The following is a 15,744-nucleotide window of genomic DNA, read 5'->3' on the forward strand; positions in this document are numbered from 1 at the left end:
ACTAGTTCAAAGACTAGTCACTAATAAATCTTAGGAGTTCTCTTCAGTTTTGAGGCCATGCATTTTGGATGGGCAGATCTTATTTCCTACAGAATTGCTTGAAACTCCTTTTAAAAATCTTTTGAAATAGAACATGTATAGTGAAAATCGAGAAAGGAAGTAGCCACTTGAAGTATTTTGTGTGTTCATGGAACTTATTACACTGCTTTGCTTAGATTTATTTCTGATTTGGTCTGAATACTAAATAGAGTATAGTTCAAAGAGGCTCAAAACACAGAGACTTGTTTAGTAAAACCTAAGAATGTGGGCATTGTATCCAATATACATAATCTTAATTACCTAAAAAAAAGATAGTCAAAGCATGAATCATGAAAGTGCTTATGCAAATATACATACTAATGCTTATCTGAGGAAGAGCTCTGTATAGATGGAAAGCTTGTCTCTCTTACCAACAGAAGTTGGCTCATTAAAAGATATTGCCTCACCCACCATGTCTCTCTGTTGTCTTTTAACTGCTATAATAAATATTTCTATAAATTTTATTCTGATTGTGTTCATACAAGTTCAGCTCAGTTAACAGATTATATGAAATGTTTCTGTTTTAAAATGCACAAGGGCAAGCAGTGAAAAGCACTGATATCCTTCAAACTGAGATAACCCCAAGGACATTTCCTAATTAAATATGTTAAGTAAATAAACTTTGACACATGAGTTAAATATTAAGAATGTGGGTAAAGTATTTTCAGTTGGTATGGTAAGCTGCTGGATCTTGAATTACCTTGGGAGGTTTTCCCTACAAATGGAGACTAATGAATGTGATTCAAATGAATATACTTAAGGTTCCTCCACAAGTTTCTCTGTAAACTTTTATAGGCAGCAGTATATACCCTGGTTTTAGAACCACTTTAGGAGAGTGGGGTAGGGAATTGGCTTGAAAAGCTTAAGACTGGATCTGGACACACACTTTTTATTAATTTTACTACTGTCAGTAGTACCACCACAGATGGTAATAAAGTTAAGCACAGTGTATATGTGGCTGGAGGATTCGGGTCTTAATGGGTGGTGGTTGAGGGAAGACTTTAATCACTTTGAAGGGAAAAATAAAATCAGAATAGAAATTTTTTATATTTGAGTGGCAAAAAAGTAGAAGTAGACAGCTTAAGGTGCTTTAACTTAAAAGTGGTCTTTTTCCAAATAAAATATTTAAAGTGCTAATCTTGATTACAAATTTGCTATTTAGAGGACAACATTTTAAAAAGATTCTGTCAACTTAATCATATATTGTGAATAAATCATTGTAGCTTGAGTTAATAGTAACACTATAGATTATTAAAATGGAAAGAATTTTTAAAATCCTGTTTAATTTTGACTATCTTGTTTCTTTACTATTTGCATATGTCTCATCATTGGCAATGAAAAGCAAAGTCTTTTTCACTTTTGTTTATAGTCAGTTTCACATTCAAGGAGCCAGTCCTGTAAACACATAAGCATGTGTGTGACTTGACTCATATGAGAATTCAGTGGGGATTGCTTATGGCAGTAAAGTTATACACATGTTTAAGTGTTTGCAGAGTCAGGGCCCGGGTTCTCAGTATGGCAATGTTTGGTTTGCAGGCTCTGGGCATAGACAACTGGGACTTGGGTTGTTCAGGATTGCATTAGTAAATAGCAGGGTGGATTTGATTTAAATCATGATTTAAATCATAGTCAGGAAGACTTGATTTAATCATGGATTTCTACATAAAAGTGCTTTCTTGTTGGTTGTTATAACCTTAATACATATTTTTCACAACTCAGAGATAGATGTAGGTTTCATTTTTAGAAGGTACACACTATACATTTTTAAAGTGATTTATTTTGAAATTTTCAGATTAGTTTTACAGCTATATCAGAAAATGAATGATTGTTTGGTTATTTCATTTACCAAAGGTAATTGAAGCAGACATTTATGAAGTCATTTGGGAGGCGAACTATCTCCAATTCAAAAGGTTAATTGTTAATATTTGGAGGATTTTCTTGCCATGCTGTATTAGGAGGAGAACATCACCAGACAGACATTTAAATTGTTTTATTTAACTAAAACAACAACGTTAAGTGTTCTGGATTTTTTTCTTCAACCGCAAACATATAATATTTTAACAAAACAAGCATATGAATTTTTTAAAAAACTTGAATAACTAAATTCAAATCAGGTTTGTTTTTGTTAAAATTGTTTTTAACTAAAATACTTAAATGAAATATTTAAAAATAAATAAATAAATTGACAATGTCACACAGGTCAACATGAGAATCTTAAAATATTGGCTTCTGCAGTTAACTCAGTCATCTTCACCTTCATTTTCCTGTTTGTTCATAATCTGGAAAAGAAAAACAAGCTTTCCTGCTTTTTCAGGTACCAAACGATTTCTCAATTTGGAATGAATTAGTCCAAAGGAAGAAAATATTCTTTCTATACCGGCAGAAGAAGCTACTGCTGTTAAAATAGTCTCTGAATCCAACTGCTTAAGTGACTTCCACCAGTTCACTGGTGTGACTTTCTTTAAAACATCATCAGCAAACATATACTTCTTAGCTCTGAAGTTTATTATAGTTGGCATTATGGAGGGATGATTGCTAGATGTCCATGTCATAGCCAACTCCTCTTCTTCAGCAGTTAAGATTTGACCCTGGTACCGAGTATTGAGAATATTTGCACGAAAATGAGCTGGATATAGTGCTTGTCCCATTCATTTTTTTTAATGCTTGTAATTTAACTCTGTCCTTGCATATTTCTCTTTTTAAGATTTCACTCAGTTCCTTCCAAATTTCAACAGCATCAGCAATAAAACAGCTATTTCCCTGCATTTTGTTCAAGTCTACAGAAATAGGCTTCAGGGTACTCAGCATGTGTTCAACATTTCTCTTAAGCCCAAAGTTGAGAACTTTGGCTGTGACAGTGCCATCTATTTTTTCATGATTTTGTTCACAAACTGTCATCAGATTAGGCCAGTTCTTGATATAGTGCTCAAAAGAGTCCACTACTGAGTTCCATCACACGTCTTGTGGGGGAGTTAGCTTGGTTCATCCCACTTTTTTCAGAGCAACTGCTGCAAAGTGGTTGTTACGGAAGTATTTTGCAATTTCAACAACATTAGCCTTTATTTCTGGAACACTGAAGTCTTTAGCTAGGAGGTGCATCAAATGAGCACCGCAACTGTATGTTATTAGCTTGGGACTCTCTTCTAAATAATTTCTTCTCCTCTCGGATACATTTGCAGCATTGTCTGTGACCAAGTGCGTACTAGCCATTTGAATTTTTTGCACAGTTTGTTACAGCTTTTACTGCTACTTCTTGTAAGTATTCTGCTGTGTGTGCATTTCCTGATGTATCAATTGTTTCTGTAAGGAAGACATTCACATACAACAGGATCATTGTGGACATTGCTCCACCCATCAAGACTCAGGTTAACAATTTTACTCTCTAGCCCTTTTGCACACTGCTCAATTTCTCTTTCAGACACTTTATCCAGCAATTTGCCTGCGACATCTGCTCTGTTGGATGGACTGTGTCCTGGTCTTAATGACTGAACCATGTTAATGAAGTGTGGGTTCTCAATCATACGGAAAGGAGAGTTTGTTACATAAACAAACTGGGCAATTTTTTCATGAATTACCTCTTTTTGTAATCTGCTGGTTCTTATCACAAACTTATCTATGGTTGTTTCTGGATGATGATGGAGATTTTTTTTTTCTTTTTGCTACAGGCGATATACTGTGGCTATGTGACATACATGATGTGACTGAAACACTATCATTGGCAGATAACTCTGAAACTATAGAAAATGATGGTGATCTTGAAGGTGGATAGTCTTCAGAATCCTGTATGTTGAGGATGGATTCCCCTAAACAAAATAAGTCAATGCAGTTATTTAATTATTATTACCATACTGCTCATTTAGTATTACTCATTGCATTCACTGACACTCAGTACTACTTTAAAGGTGAAATTGTAAAAGGAAGCTCTGCCTATTTCAGCTCTTTATTTTAATCACAACTGCATCTAAAATGATAGTACCATAGAGTAACAACTATATTTTTTGCTCAAACATGAGAATTCAAGAATAGTCCAGAAGGAAGACAGGCAGTCCTTAAGAAAGAAGTATGAAATAAAAAAGTTTACCAACCTGAAGATCTTTTATGTTCAGACATGTTCCTTTCATCATCTTCAATGCAGCTTCCTCCTGAGAAGGAACACTTCTCATGATGTTGTTTCATTCGGGCAACCAGGCCTTGCATTTCTTTGTTGCACTGTTTGCATTTTACATGCATGTCTGTCTTACCCACAGATAGAGGAACTTCATTAAAATATTTCCAAACTGGGTCTCTTTTATGGCTTGCTGCCATTATAGGTTTTCCCTTCTAGTGAGAGAATGGTATGGTAGAGCTCAAATCAATGAAGGCTACACTCAGAAAGACCTCAAGACTTCTGGAATATGCTGTTCAAACAGTTTCACTTTTGATTCTACTGTCTGTCCCTCCCTTCTCACATTTATTTCCAGACTTCTTCTTGTCCAGATCTATTCTGCCCCCAACAATCTTCAATTCATTGAACTTTTTGAAACTCTGCACTTTTAGAGAGTTAAGGGATAGACTCTGTGTACACAAATTTGCAGAGGGTCAATAGGGTTGAGGTCTGTTATTTCTCACCTCTATATATTATTTATTTATTTAAAAACATTTTTACTGTTAACACGCATGTTATCTCCGGAGAGACAAATCCACAGTTTGAGAACTGCAAAACTGAGCATCTCTGATGGTATCTTCTATACTGAGCACTGAATCCCCTTGGGTAGATAGAAAGATTAACCTAAATAATCTATACAGAAGCCCCTAGAACTCCATAGGATTGGGTCCCTAATCCACAAATTTATTGGAACTCATTTACAAAACTTTTCTTAAACATTACAGGAATATATTGTCTCAGACTATAGAATTAGAATTTATAATCCCTATTCATGATGAGATATCTTTGAGCAATAGTTTTAATTAAGATACATTATCTTTATATAGGGTTTTTTCCTCAAAAAGCATTTTATAAAAAAAATCAATTTAAATAAAAAATATCTAATTTATTTATTTATTTATTTATTAAAAATCATTGATTTTTATCCACTCTGATAAATAAAGGAAACACTGAATTTAGAACAGAAGTTCATTTATCTCAGTTTATTAAAAGTAAACAAATTTAGTTATGGTACAAAACTCTCATTAAAGTGATATTCAACAGTTATTATTGTTGTATAACTTTAGCTCCCTCCCAAAAAAAGCTGTCTACACCCCTGATGGCAGAGGAATGTTTCTTTCTTTTAAAACAATTGCTTCTGCTGGAATCAAATCTATGTCGTGGGAACATATTTTTTGGTCTAAGGTTTTAAAGTATTTTCCTTTCTTTTTAATAGAATTTAAATTTGGGGCCAAATTTGTTTTTTCAGGATCCCCTTTAAAATAACAATTAAAAAAAAATAATTAGTGTGGATTCCAACTGGAATTTTTATCAAACATTTAACAAGAGTTTTTAGTGTCACAGATTTGCATTAATAAATCCACATAATCAGATTCTCACAGGTCTCAGCCAGGGGAAATAAAGCAGAAGTCACAAGGACTAAATAAAAAGTGGAAAGCAGGGACAGTCAGGAACTCTGGAGGTCAGCTGCAGCTTCTCCATATCCACATGAGAAGTCTACAGTCACCCTGGTAGAAAAATCAGATTCTGCAATTCTGTGTTTGCAATATTAAATTTCAAAGGAATGCTTGAATCCCAAACCTTTTTGGTCACATTGTTTCAGGGTTTTTCTTTTTTAATGCATACTTACGACATCTGCCCTGTAATTCATCTCAGTTTTACAGCAAGAACAGTTAAAAACTTTAGCTTCAAAAATGAAATTTTAGGACAAAAGTCTGACCCAATTGAAATTAGTAACAAACTTCCATTGAAGTTAGTAGGGTCAGGATTTAACCCCTATGGTTTGCAGAATACAACAAAATAAATCCTTGTGAGTCTCTTCTAGTTCTAGTTCAGCAATTACTTTTGTGCTTCTATACACATGAAAGATTGTTACCTAGCTATGATCATTGACAATTCTAGGGGACACGTTTTCAATCTCCCTTAATTAAAATGCCTGCCAGATATGTGGGCAAATCTTATTGTATATGCAAACCCAAAGAAGCAAGCACAAAAATGCAGTTTATGTACAAATAAGTTTAATGACCCTAACTACAGTTAGTTTTGTGTAAGCATACAAGTGAGATTACATACACAAATCCAGGTTTTTGAATGTGTATTAGTGGAGAGCAAAAGAAAATTTGGCCCCACAAATTTAACTCATAAAGCAAAATTCAGAAATAAGAACGGCCATACTGGGTCAGACCAAAGGTTCATCTAGCTCAGTATCCTGTCTTCTGACAGTGGCCAATGCCAGGTGCCCCAGAGAGAATGAACAGAACAGGTAATCATCAAGTGATCCATCCCGTCGCCCATTTTCAGCTTCTGGCAAACAGAGGCTAGGGACACCATATCTGCCCATCCTGGCTAATAGCCATTGATGGATCTGTCCTCCATGAACTTATCTAATTCTTTTTTGAGCCCTGTTATAGTCTTGGCCTTCACAATATACTCTGGCAAGAAGTTCCACAGGTTGACTGTGCATTGTGTGAAAAAATACTTCCCTTTGTTTTAAACCCACTGCCTATTGATTTCATTTGGTTGCCCCTAGTTCTTGTGTTATGCGAAGGAGTAAATATCAACTCATGTCAGAATTCCTTTAGGAATGGGAAGTAGAGATAGAACTCCAGTTTAGTGGAGGTAGCTGCTGTAAGAGTTAGCCCAGTTCCATAAGCAGTGGGGAAAAGTTTGTAAATATCTATGGCTTACAAAAATCTACCATCAGGGCAAGTGCTATCTATTATTATTTGTTCTCTGGATATATAGGAAAATTGTAGAGAAATCACCTGTATCCAAGTCATTTTATTTTCCAGTTAGGAATTGTCTCAGCTTTACAATAAACGGAATGTCAGGCATGGGTAGACAGAGATAAAAATCATGGGTGATATTAGTAACGAAGGCCAAGTGCTGTAATTGAAACAGATAATATAAATCCCATAATCTTTCATTATTTCTCAGTTGTGACCCAGCAGTTTACTAACTCATTTGGACAGAAGAGGTTGTGAACAGCACGTTAATATAAAGTGTATCAGATGTTATCAAGTGAGGTGTTGAAAGGTTATCAAATAAGAAAATCTAGGGGAGAGACTGGGATTCAGATGGAAGTGTAAAGATTAGCAGGACTTGAACCCAGCATCCCCACATTGCCACCAGCTATAACCTGGCTACTCCCTGTAACCCACAATCCACAGATGTTTGATGCCACATGAAGTTACACTTCAAGGGGTCTGATTGACAGTGGTCTTAGCCATCCCTGACTGGCTCCTTGTCCCTATATAAGCCCATGGAGCATCCCAAGAAGTGTCCAGATAACAGTATGGATCCTTTACTAGCTGCCCTGCTTCTCTGTCCCTGATCTTCTGGTATTGACCTTAGCTCTAACTTGGATTCTGACTCCTGATTGACCCCTGGAATTACCAACACAGACCCTGAGACCTGGTATTGACTCTCAGCCTGATTCCTGACTCTGTCTCTGACCCTCGGCTTAACTCCTGACTTTGACTCTAGCTTGGCCCTCAGTTTGACTCTTGACATTGATACTGGCTGTGACCCCTAGCTTCAGTTCCAGAATCCTAAACTCCTGCCACTAGTCCTGCCTTCCTTTGCCCAGGATCCTGATGGTTTGCCTGGACCATCCCTAACCTGTGGAGAAGGTTGTCCCTGTGGGACATTGGGGCAGTGGGTTGCCCCCTTCCCAACATGTCCCAAGGGACCCTAAACACAATGGAATGGGGTGACAGCCCACAGGAGGAACTCCCCATGTTGCAGACACAAGTGGTCCAGCTCTTGTCTGGGAACCAGATCCTGTAAGTGCAGACCACCCAGCTACTTGATGAAAATGCCATGTTACGAGCCCAACTGGCATAATATGCCGCCAAGAACCAGGTACTGAGAGAGCAGGCTGCCTGGTTGTGGGATGAGAACACTGTACTACAGGCAGGTGCTGCAACAGCACACCTGGGCCAATAGTCCCCCTCCTAGAGCATTTCAAAGGAGACTAGCAAAATTTCAACCAGTGCTGCCTGCTATTCCTGCTCTGCCCCCAGTTCTTCTCCACTGATGAGGCCAAAGTCTTCTGATGGGAGAGGTACTGCAGTGGGCTTCACCCTAGTGGAACGACAGAGCCCAACATTGTCAAACTGGGACACCTTCCTCCAGGCCTTCCAGGACTGCCTAGAGGATTCAGGGGGCCTGGGGCAAAACGGGGGAGCTGTGGCGCTTGTACTCACCCGGTGGCGGTCCAGGTCTTTGGCGGCATTTCGGCGGCGGGGGGCCCTTCAGTCGCTCCGCGTCATCGGCAGCACTGAAGGCCCTCCCCTCCCCCCCGCCCCCGAAATGCCGCCGAAGACCCGGACCGCCACCGGGCCAGGACTTGCGGGGCTCCTGCGGGGCCCAGGGCCTGGGGCAAATTGCCCCATTTGCCCCCCCCCCTTCTGGGCAGCCCTGAGGCCTTCTCCTCTATTTTTGATGACCCCCACCACGCTTGTTTGGCGGAAGGAGCCCTGCGAAAACTATGGCCCGAACAGGGACTGACTGGCTCCTCCACCACCCACGTTTGGCAATTTGGCTCTGATACAGAATGGAATGAATCAGCCCAGCTCTGTCGATTCCAGGGGAGATTACGTGAAGAGATCCAGGGTGAGCTAGCTCGTGTGGAAATCCCAATCCACATAGATGCCTTGTCAGCCTTTTCATACGCATCGATAACAGACTGCGCAAGCGAAGCGAAGAGAAGAGAGGAAGTGCACTGCCACCTAGCTGATGTACCTCAGTAGGCTTACATTACTACTAAAACCCATGAAGGAGGAGGTGCCATCTTCTCTTAGCACTTGTTTCTATAGCTATCCAATAAAAGGAATTTACACGTTGTGTAAGGAATGGCACAGTATCAAAACTTAAAATTAGTTGTTTTAGCAGTTCTGGTGCTTGTGGTGATATTTTCATAGCAGCAATAAATATATATAGGGTACATCAGATTGTTATAGATTTAGAACAACATAGTGACACAGCTGTTTTAAATTTAGGCCTCTCCTTTGGGTACCAATGAGATCATGTCAGGACCACCTGGATTATAAATACAGAACGAGAACGTCAGGTTTAAAGTTACCAAAGCTTCCTAAGAAAACAAGCCTAATTTCCAATATCATCTATAAAATCTACTAAATGTATTATCCAATATAATCATTAGAAGAAAACAGCTGAAAATTAAGATCAAGTGACATCTGTTTTATTTCATTTGTTGCGTGACTGGCTAGCTGTTACCTACTTATTTACAGATATCAGAAAATCAATGTTCATTTCCTTAGGTCATGTTACTCCCCACAGGAACACCACTACACTTCTGCAGAAGAGAAGGGCTAAAGATGAGCAGACATCTTATGCTGTTCCGGTTTTAATTCCTCGGTTCTGCTCATTTTCATCAGGATGTCTAATTATCCTGTTTAGGATTTTGAGTGAATGGGCTGTAACAAACTTTGAATATGTTGCTTTCTTCCCATCTTCTGCAGCCCAGTTTTTGGGTTTTGTTCTAGGTAAAGAGGGCTTCTATTTACAACCAAGAATTATTTAACCTTACAAGTACGAAGTATGAAATACAGCACTGCAGTTAAGGATATTAACTTTAGAAATATTTTGTGTATATTCTTTCACAGGTCAGAAGCTTTGCTCAGGTCTCGAGCTGTGTGTATTTGTATTTATTTATCATACTAATGATGAGCTCATTAGGTTTTAGGAGATTGAAACATTTTGTTCTGATTTCAACATCTTAGTATTAAAAAAATATATAAAAGTAGGGAGTTGCACACCTCATAGCTTCTATAGGCCAAGCTCATTGCATGCTCCAGGGGCTCCTAGTATCCCTCCATTCCACCCTACAAGCTCCCTGTGTGTGACCCTCGCATACCCTTCTGTTTAGGGACTCCCTGCAATCCACTCACATGCCAGGGGCTCTGTGTGCCCCCCATTCCTCCATGCTAAGATCCCTCATGCTAGGGGCTCAGTGTGCATCCCCTTTTCCCTCCCATCCCCTTTTTCCCTCCATGCCAGCCAGGGTTCCCCATTATTCCTGCATGCCAGGGGCTCCGTGCACTCACATTTCCCCATGCTAGGAGCTCTGTATGCCTCCTCCACTTCCCCATTCTCCTCTTCCCCCCCAAACCAGGAGTTCTGCGTGTACCTCCTTTCCCCCCATGCCAAAGGCTCTCTATGCATTGCCATTCTCTTTTTCCTCCTCCATCATGCTTTCCCATCCCCCCGCCTCCATGTTCTCCTTTTTCCTTCCTTCTTTCTTTCTCTGTCAATATTTTAAAACTGTATTGGGAGGATGAGAAGAGCTAATGTGAGGCATGTTGTTGTGCTGTAAATTGCAGAACTGGTTAAAGTTTGATACAGGAATACAATATCACAGATAGGCCAAAACTCCAAAATCTTTAAAACTGGAAAAGTTTTAAATAAAATTATGTATTGAAGAAGGCAGCCTTTGGGCTAGAATTTATTGAAATTCCACATAACATACAAATGAAAATAAGTAACATAATGGTAACATTATGTACATATTAATATACATAAAATGCATTAAAATAAACTAAAATACCTCAGATTTTCTTTCATATAATAGCCATATAGAAATGAATACACAGTGTTGTCAACTCTTGCCCTTTTGTCACGAGTCTTGTGACATTTGATGTTTTTTATTAAAGCCCCATTTTCTAGAGCTATCTAATTACCTGAAAATCTCTGATTTCATTAAAAGCAACAAGTTTTTGGTCCTCATGGTTCTGGAGAAAAGCTTGCAAATGTGACCTGAGTGCACCCTAAAGGCTCAAAACCCAGAAGGCAATTAAAAGAGAACCCAACCTTTATTTATTTAATATTTATTAAATCTCATGATTTTTTTTAATCAATCCCATGATTTGGGGGCTCTTACTCATGGGTTTTGAATGCTCCGAGACTGTAATATTGAATACACATCCTATAACACAATTAATATAGCTGTGAGGGCTCCAGGCACCCATGATCCGCTCTTGAAGGGGAAAAAATGTCCTGTGGTGTTCTTGAGCAAACTACTTGGGAGTTGGATGCCTAGACACTTGTGAAAATCCCAGTAGTCACTGGGTGTGTTTTGGTGCCTAAACAGCATTAAAATCTGGCCATTAGCTTTCAAGGTTCACTTTCAGTTAGACTTAGGCTTTTAAGTGCAAGTTTAAGACAAGTTTAGAAAATGAGTTTAGAAAATGAGACTTAGGTTCTTTAGTAACTTAGGCCTTGGCTACACTTACCCGGTAGTTCGGCGGCGAGCGATCGAACTTCTGGGTTCGACTTATCGCGTCTAGTCTGGACGCGATAAGTCGAACCCGGAAGTGCTCGCCGTCGACTGCGGTACTCCAGCTCGGCGAGAGGAGTACCGCGGAGTCGACGGGGGAGCCTGCCTGCCGAGTGTGGACCAAGGTAAGTTCGAACTAAGGTACTTCGAACTTCAGCTACGTTATTCACGTAGCTGAAGTTGCGTACCTTAGTTCGAATTAGGGGGGTAGTGTAGACCTGGCCTTAGGCACTTTTGAAAATTTCCCCCCTATTCTCTAACTGCAAGACATGAGTGACTTAACTGGGAGTTACTCATATCCTGTCCTAGGTGCCTGACTTAGATTTGAGGAGTTTAACCATACTGTGACTTTCTATTAGAGTCTGTCACCCAATCAAATATGTTTCGAGAGACAAATCACATAGGGGAAATATCGAATAGCAAATAGTTTCACTGGAAAGAGTTGGTGAGCAATCTGCAGGCTAAAATATGTTCATATAAACCATTTGTAGAATAATTCCAAATAACAAACAAAATAATAAAAACAGAGTTTGACCAAAAACTGTCAAAAACAAGCAGTTTCCCATTTTCATATTTCAAAATTAATAAAATCCATATGAGATGTAACCAGACTATAGTGCTTGGGAAAGCTGGGCATAACTGAAAAACTAAAATAAGACATGAATGCAGAAATAATAAAGATCAAACTACCAAATCTTTAGCTACAATAGTAGAGAGACATTATAATGTCCTTTATCATCAGTTTGTGTCTTTCTTTTGCAGGGTGGGAATAATGCAGGCCACACTGTCGTCGTTGATGGGAAGGAATATGATTTTCACCTCTTTCCTAGTGGCATAATTAATCCAAAGGCAATTTCCTTTATTGGTAAGATAAATATCTTATCCTGTTCAAAAGTTCATGTTGCATGGAAGGCAATCATAATCAGGGTTTTATAAAACTAACAAACAAAAACATGAAAGGTTGTGAGTAAGGATTCTTTCGGTTTCAGCTTTTTTATTTTTATTACTACAGTTGTAAGATTTGCCACATTTCACACCGTTATTTCTTATTCATGCCATTTTAATATCCATTATTAGAGAAACTGTGAAAATATAAATCTTCCTTTCTGTCTCCTTGCTTTTTTTATGCTATTTGAGAGTTCAACTCTTGTCTTCCACATGTGCATGTATAAAATTGCATATGCATATACATGTGCCTGCGCTTTGCAGATGCAAACATCTGTACATACACTAACTGATCCTTTCACTTTTCTCTAGCCTTTCCTCCTTTCCCAAATTTCAGAAATAGGTCCCAAGATTCAGTGCTTTAATTGGCAGAATATCTTCCAGGCAGTCTCTTGTCATCCATACTTCTTGAAATGCGTGCTCTTCTGGGCTGATGTCACATTGCAATGTTATGATTTTTGTGTCACAACATCATGATACAAATGTCATTGCAACACTGTTTGCATTCATTGGGCTTGTTGAACATGGTAGCTGGAATGCAAACCAGAAGCTGGATTCCTAAGAATGTATCGAGCCCCATTTCCTACGTACTGACCATCTCTAGCATGAATTGCATTTCATGAATAATTTTTCAACAGGATATGTACTATAGCTGAACTAAACTAATGGGCCATTTAAAAAAAATAGAGGCCAATGGTCAGATTTTAAAAGAAGTTAGTACCTGAGCCTACCCAAGTGCTAACTATGCACTTGTTAGCAAATTGGTTGTTTTACATGAACAACCTGGGTTTTCTTGGCACAATTTATGCATCTGAGTTTGAATATTTGGCCTTAGCAAATAAACTAATGTTTGGATAGTTTGTATCTTGCTTATTGTCCCTAATTATACCACTTGTCAGCAACATAGATGTTACAGGGAATATGTAAGAAATGACAAATGTAATTAAAGCTTTTAGAAAGAGTAGATGTCACAGTACACTCCTTATATGAAATACATCTTACTCTGAGATTTTACAATGTTGTACTAATCAAAATAGCTGCAATTTTCCTTTAACCTTACACCAAACTCATAAAAACTACACTAACATACTGTTATAAGTACTCTAAAGGTTGGCCTGAGTCAGATTACTTAGGGCTGGTCTACATTGGGAACTTACATCAGCGTAGCTAGGTCGCTCAGGGGTGTGAAAAATCCACAACCCTGAATGACGTAGTTAAGCCAACCTATCCTCCGGTGTAGACAGCATTAAGTCAACAGAAGAATTCTGCCATCGACCTAGCTACCGCCTCTCATAGAATCATAGAATATCAGGGTTGGAAGGGACCTCAAGAGGTCATCTAGTCCAACCCCCTGCTCAAAGCAGGACCAATTCCCAACTAAATCATCCCAGCCAGGGCTTTGTCAAGCCGGGCCTTAAAAATCTCCAAGGAAGGAGACTCCACCACCTCCCTAGGTAACGCATTCCAGTGCTTCACCACCCTCCTAGTGAAATAGTGTTTCCTAATATCCAACCTGGACCTCCCCCACTGCAACTTGAGACCATTGCTCCTTGTTCTGTCATCTGCCACCACTGAGAACAGCCGAGCTCCATCCTCTTTGGAACCCCCCTTCAGGTAGTTGAAGGCTGCTATCAAATCCCCCCTCATTCTTCTCTTCTGGAGACTAAACAATCCCAGTTCCCTCAGCCTCTCCTCATAAGTCATGTGCTCCAGACCCCTAATCATTTTTGTTGCCCTCCGCTGGACTCTTTCCAATTTTTCCACGTCCTTCTTGTAGTGTGGGGCCCAAAACTGGACACAGTATTCTAGATGAGGCCTCACCAATGTTGAATAAAGGGGAACGATCACGTTCCTCGATCTGCTGGCAATGCCCCTTCTTATACAGCCCAAAATCCGTTAGCCTTCTTGGCAACAAGAGCACACTGTTGACTCATATCCAGCTTCTCATCCACTGTGACCCCTAGGTCCTTTTCTGCAGAACTGCTACCTAGCCATTCGGTCCCTAGTCTGTAGCAGTGCATGGGATTCTTCCATCCTAAGTGCAGGACTCTGCACTTGTCCTTGATGAACCTCATCAGGTTTTTTTTTGGCCCAATCCCCTAATTTGTCTAAGTCCCTCTGTATCCGATCCCTACCCTCTAGTGTATCTACCACGCCTCCTAGTTTAGTGTCATCTGCAAACTTGCTGAGAGTGCAGTCCACACCATCCTCCAGATCATTAATAAAGATAAAAAACAAAACCACCCTAGGCTGATGGGAGAACAGAGGTAGTGTCTACATTTGAAATAACAGAAGTATTGGGAGCATAAGCTTTCGTGGGTAAGAACCTCACTTCTTCAGATGCAAGTGCATCTGAAGAAGTGAGGTTCTTACCCACGAAAGCTTATGCTCCCAATACTTCTGTAGTCTTAAAGGTGCCACAGGACCCTCTGTTGCTTTTTACAGATTCAGACTAACACGGCTACCCCTCTGATACATTTGAAATGCTACAGCAGCACAGCCCTTTGATCCAATCCCAGATTTTAAATCTTTTCCCTCTCCAAATTTTGGGGGTGCTCAGATCGGTGGGTCTGGTTCCAGCCCATCTCTAGTTTTAATATTAAAATATATCAAGTAAAACTTGTTTTTCTGGTGACAAATACGGTTGGTTCTGATTCCAGTTAGCATGGAAAATAACTAATGACCAATCTAGATTTATGCAGAGAAGCAGGTACTGCATGTGTTTCTGGTGCTTCCAGGAAGAAGCAAGTAGCAGCTGTTTCCAGCCCACGATGTCTCTAATCCTTCCTCATCTCCAGTACACACTGTATTGTTTATGGAACTTAATTTCCAGCTTTATAGGAAAAAGATATTGCTCATGTATCACAGTAGCTATTTTGAGCTCAGTGTAAAGATATAAGACCATAAGAACAGCCATATTGGGTCAGACCAAAGGTCCATCTAGCCGAGTATCCTGTCTTCTGACAGTGGCCAATGCCAGGTGCCCCTGAGGGAATGAACAGAACAGGTAATCATCAAGTGATCCATCCCCTGTCGCCCATTCCCAAATGCATTTGAAAGATGAAGACTTAAATAATATCAGCCATATATGTCCCTGGTGTAAGTCCACTGACTTCTTTGAGCTTAAACCAAGGAGAAATTGAGGTCCAAAAGCCATTTCAATCAGTGGAAAGACTCCATTGACTTCAGTTGGCCTTGAATCAGACCCCAAATTCAGATCTGATGTAAGCAGGTACAATTCTATTGACTTTAGTGGACTTAGCACCTGTTTATACCA

The 15,744-nt window shown here is 39.4% G+C and overlaps 1 protein-coding gene across 1 annotated transcript in view; it reads left to right on the forward strand.

Annotated features, from left to right (window-relative positions):
• ADSS1 (adenylosuccinate synthase 1) overlaps window positions 1-15,744 on the forward strand; it is a 45,383-nt gene that overhangs the window by 1,425 nt on the left and 28,214 nt on the right. The window contains exon 2 of the mRNA XM_005285808.5: window positions 12,285-12,387. Within this exon, the coding sequence (XP_005285865.1) occupies window positions 12,285-12,387 (103 nt within the window). The remainder of the gene's footprint in view (window positions 1-12,284; window positions 12,388-15,744) is intronic.

The sequence above is a fragment of the Chrysemys picta genome, chromosome 4 (assembly GCF_011386835.1).
Source record: "Chrysemys picta bellii isolate R12L10 chromosome 4, ASM1138683v2, whole genome shotgun sequence".
Lineage (NCBI taxonomy): Eukaryota > Metazoa > Chordata > Testudines > Emydidae > Chrysemys > Chrysemys picta.